Raw genomic sequence first — 5,000 nt, 5'->3', positions numbered from 1 at the left:
GCACGCACACACACAAACGCACGCACTCACTCACTCACTCACTCACAAACGCACACACACACAAATAACATTGTTCACTCACTCACTCACTCACTCGCTCACTCACTCACTCACTCACTCACACACTCACTCACACACACACACACACACACACACGGTCAGAGTCTGGGGCTTGAGCTCCAAATCACATACTCTGTTTTTTGTATTAAAATGTTTAGTAATTGTGCATCTCTTTCAAAAAAAATTCAAAATAAAACTTAGTATTTTTTTCCCCTCCAATCAGGTGGGATCAGGTGACCAGTCTCCAGCCAATCAGGATGCAGCAGAGGACGAGACAGAGACCAAGAAGAAGACGAAAAGTTTAAAGGTAAAAAATATCTAAAATATGGTTATTAACTGCCACGCTATAAGGGCCTTTTTTAACCTGTGTGTGTGTGTGTGTGTGTGTGTGTGTGTGTGTGTGTGTGTGTGTGTGTGTGTGTGTGTGTGTGTGTGTGTGTGTGTGTGTGTGTGTGTCTGTGTGTCTGTGTGTGTGTGTGTGTGTGTGTGTGTGTGTGTGTGAGTTTTTATTCAGTATTTTACTATGGTTGTGTGTGAAGTATTAATTTTAAATGGACCTTGCGTCTCTCAAATGAAGCAATTTATTTATATACTTGGTCAAATAGAAATGACTTGAAAATGCCCGTAGTCCAGTAGTGTTTTGACTATGCTTTAGTGTGAAAAACCCTATTTCTTTGTGTCTGAAAAGTTCTTTATAAATAAAGTTTTGTTTGTTTGGATACAGAGGACGATCGCCGTCGACGACATCAACTTCCTGGACGCCAGTAAAGAGGGAAACGTCGCTCGCTTCATTAACGTGAGAAAAGTTTATCTCTCTCTTTCTCTCTCTCTTTCCTTCTGTCTGTCTCTCTCTCTCTCTCCCTCATTCTCTCTCTCTTTCCTTCTGTCTCTCTCCCTCATTCTCTCTCTATCTCTCTCTGTCTGTCTCTCTCTCTGTCTCTCTCTCTTTCCTTCTGTCTCTCTCTCTCTCCTTCCCTCTCCCTCTCCCTCTTTCTCTCTCTATCTCTCTCTGTCTCTCTCCCTCTTTCTCTCTCTCTCCCCCTCTCTCTCTGTTTCTCTCTCCCTCTATCTCTCTGTCTCTCTCCCTCTCCTTCCCTCTCCCTGTCTCTCTCCCTCTTTCTCTCTCTCTCCCCCTCTCTCTCTCTCTCCCTATCTCTTTCCTTGTCTCTCCCTCTCCCTCTCTCTCACACACACACCTTAACGTGAGAAAAATTTATATTAAAGGTGGAGTCAGTGATTCTGGAGAACGCTTGGAGTCAAAATCAGTGAATATCTCCTCATGATCCACTACCTGTCTGTACTGTGTGTGCGCTGCCTAGGCTCTGTAAACTGGTGTGTATGTCATTTGTTATTTTAGTAACTCTGTCTGTGTGTCTGTCTGCCTGTCTCTCTGTCTGTCTGTCTGTCTCTCTGTCTACCTGTCTGTCTGCGTGTCTGCCTGTCTGTCCCTCTGCCTGTCTGTCTCTCTACCTGTCTGTCTCTCTACCTGTCTGTCTCTCTACTTGTCTGTCTCTCTACCTGTCTGTCTGTCTGCCTGTCTGTCTGCCTGTCTGTCCCTCTGCCTGTCTGTCTGAACAGCATTCCTGTCAGCCGAATCTTTTCATCCAGAACGTTTTCACCGACTCTCACGACCCGGCGTTTCCCGTCATCGCGTTCTTCACACGAGGGTAAAAACTCACTCACTCACTCACTCACTCACTCACTCACTCACTCACTCACTGACACACACACTCACTCACTCACTCACTCACTCACTCACTCACTCACTCACTCACTCACTCACTCACTCACTCACTCACTCACTCACTCACTCACTCACTCACTCACTCACTCACTCACTCACTCACACTCACACACACACACACACACACACACACACACACACACACACACACACACACACACACACACACACACACTCACTCACACAGAGACACACACACACAGAGACACACGCACACACAGACAGACACACTCACACACACACACACCCAGACAGACACACTCACACACACACACAGAGACACACACACAGAGACACACACACACCCAGACAGACACACTCACACGCGCACACACACACACACACACACACACACACACACACACACACATAAACACACACACACAGACACACTCACACACACACACTAATAACATTGTTTCTCGTACAGTGTTGTCAAAGCCGGTTCTGAGCTCACGTGGGATTACAGCAGCGACGCAAACACGAAGCAAGAGGTGGCGTGCCTGTGTCGTAGCAACGGTTGCCGAGGGCGATTCACGGTGGAGACGGAGTGTCAGGTGGGAGAGCAGTAACCGCGGCAACAACTCTGTCAACAAACAAATATATTTTTGGATCAAAACGGTTTGAACCTTTTTTTTTTGTACGATTTTTAAATTTTTCAAAATAAATGAACTGGAAAAGAAAGTTGTGTGTTTTTTTTTTTTTTTTAAGATATTTTTTGGGCATTTTTATGCTTTATTGATATTGTAGAGACAGAGTTGAAATGGGGCAGAGAGGGGAGTGACATGCAGAGAACGACCGCGGGCTGGAATCGACCCGGGTCCGCTGCTGGCCGAGGCCCTTGGGGGGGACGCCCTACCAACTGAGCTAAGGGGGGGGGGACGCCCTACCAACTGAGCTAAGGGCGCCCCCAGTTGTGTGTTTTTTTTATTAAAAAGTTGGTCTGTGTGTGTGTGTGTGTCTGTCTGTCTGTCTGTCTGTTGCTTATGAAAATGTTTTGCATATGTTTATTTTAGTTGCTTTGTTTTTCGCTTTTTTTATATTGCACAGACACCTTCAGAATAAAATTGACTTTCAAAATTCAAAATCAAAACAGACGCAAATGTTAATATTATAATGACATTTTCACTCTTTTATTTGGTTAATAATAAATTTCATTTTTTTTTACCATGTTGGTTATTGTCTGTAATTTTAATTCAAGTTTAATTGATATGCCTTTAAGGAAAAAGTATATATATAAACTGGCACATCTTTTTACATATGATAAAGACAATAGTGTTTTATAGGGCTTCTGTAAATTGCATTCGTCTCATACTTGTTATAAACGCACATTGATGAGGTATAGTGTCCAATTAGACCTCAATAGAATCCCCTCACATAGGGAAATACAGATCAGGAGCCTAAGCCATTCTGGACACAGGCATAAAGCGTGATATAACCGCGGACCTACAAAGAAAGGATTTAACTCAGCTATAGATTTGGGTATAAATTCGCCTTTTATTATGAAAACTGGTTGTAAGCTTTTGTTTTGAAATCCCAACGCGGATGTTTCATAACAGTTTCGGGCTTTTACTCTGAAACTCCACCGGATCTCCACGGTGTTTATAAAATAGTCGTCAGCTGACCCTCCAGACCTCCAGATCATTTCACCGACCCTTCTCCAGAAACTTACCCGACAATGGGCGCTCTCTTGCGGGCATCGTGTGTGCTGCTCCTCTGCCTCCTCTGGTTCTCCTCTCCAGCACCCTCCTCCGCTCTGTTCGGTATCCCGCCTCATGAGCAGGTAGCCCGGGTGGCGCGCTTCGTGGCGCACCGCTGTGACTGGGCCTCCATGGCCACCATCTCCACACACAAGCCCGTGGTGGGGCAGCCTTTCTCGAACGCTTTCTCAGTGAGCGACGGGCCCGAGGGATTGAGCTCCGGGGTTCCTTACATGTACCTCACGCGCATGGAGATATCCGTCCAGGATCTGAAGGTAAATACATTGTACTGGACTATTTTAATAGTGTTCAGAAAGTGCACTGTGTAGTTTCAGAGGAGGGGGGTTTGTTTACATTCACAGAGCCTGCAGTTAGTTTCTATACATGTTATTCTTATTAGGCTATAGAATAATTATATCATCATAAATCCAAACTAAATTATTTCGAGGAACCTGGAACCAAACGTTAGACTAGAATATGTTTGTAAACCAAACTGTGGGCCCTGCTGCTGTAAACAACAACAGTAACTTTTGAGGAAGTGTTCCAGGGATCACATTTCCCTGTTACAGATAACTCACTGTCTCTGCTAAAAGGAAGTTCTTCCACTGCAGATATAAAGGGATTTTAGACTCGGCTACCACTGCAGATAATAATAATAATAATAATAATAATAATAATAATAATAATAATAATAATAATAATAATAATAATAATAATAATAATAATAATAATAGTAGGCAGAATAGTATTTTGGTTGGGTCTGTGTTAAAGTGGATGGACTATATTTTCCATTTTTTATAGAGAAAATTATTAAAGAAATTATTAAAAAAAAAGAGGCAATAACAACAAAAACACAGTCTTTATATATAATAGCTTGAATATCATATTCAGGCTTAAATATATTTCCAGCAGTTCAGGTTTGCAGGTAAAACACTTATATTACTGGAGTATTTTATATAGCATTTAAATTTTAAATGCGTCTTATAGTACGCATTCTTTTTTTTTTTTTTTTAACCTTTATTTATACAGGTAAATCCCATTGAGACCGGAGACTCTTTTGCAAGGGAGACCTGTTTTCCTTTCCCACGTTTCCATTCACACACACATTCATACACCGATAGCAGCAGGCTAACTATCGACATTCACACAAGGCAAGGTGGGTGAAGTTTATGCAATTAGGAACTTCTACCATTGCAGATATAAGACAGTACATGGGGAAAGGGCTTTTGTGTAGTTGGCCTCTAAGCAATGGTGTGAACAGCTACTGGGAACCATACTTGCCTTATTAGAAAAATTACTCTTTTACAAGTTCCAAGTAACTTATTACAATGCGTAAAAGCACAAACAACTGATTCGTAAAGTATTGAAGTACTAAGAGTATTCGGCTCGATTGGACTCCTGTTAAATGCCTGTTATTATCATTGTTGATCTCAGTATTTATTCATTTTTATTCATAGATTGTTTGCTGGATATGTCATGTGCAGCATCCGTTTCTG

The 5,000-nt window shown here is 42.4% G+C and overlaps 2 protein-coding genes across 2 annotated transcripts in view; both read left to right on the top strand.

Annotated features, from left to right (window-relative positions):
• setdb2 (SET domain bifurcated histone lysine methyltransferase 2) overlaps positions 1 to 2,442 on the top strand; it is an 11,374-nt gene extending 8,932 nt beyond the window's left edge. The window contains exons 11-14 of the mRNA XM_080052924.1: positions 284 to 367; positions 785 to 856; positions 1,639 to 1,727; positions 2,235 to 2,442. Coding sequence (XP_079909050.1) covers positions 284 to 367; positions 785 to 856; positions 1,639 to 1,727; positions 2,235 to 2,376 — 387 coding nt within the window. The 3' untranslated portion in view covers positions 2,377 to 2,442. The remainder of the gene's footprint in view (positions 1 to 283; positions 368 to 784; positions 857 to 1,638; positions 1,728 to 2,234) is intronic.
• Positions 2,443 to 3,404: 962 nt separating this feature from the next.
• The window catches only part of creg1 (cellular repressor of E1A-stimulated genes 1), a 7,097-nt gene continuing 5,501 nt past the window's right edge, over positions 3,405 to 5,000 (top strand). The window contains exon 1 of the mRNA XM_080052770.1: positions 3,405 to 3,779. Coding sequence (XP_079908896.1) covers positions 3,483 to 3,779 — 297 coding nt within the window. The 5' untranslated portion in view covers positions 3,405 to 3,482. The remainder of the gene's footprint in view (positions 3,780 to 5,000) is intronic.

The sequence above is a fragment of the Ammodytes marinus genome (genome assembly GCF_949987685.1).
Source record: "Ammodytes marinus genome assembly, chromosome: 24".
In the NCBI taxonomy this organism is placed as follows: domain Eukaryota; kingdom Metazoa; phylum Chordata; class Actinopteri; order Uranoscopiformes; family Ammodytidae; genus Ammodytes; species Ammodytes marinus.
The sequence above is the reverse complement of the archived record's forward strand: the minus strand, read 5'-3'. Positions and strand labels throughout refer to the sequence as shown.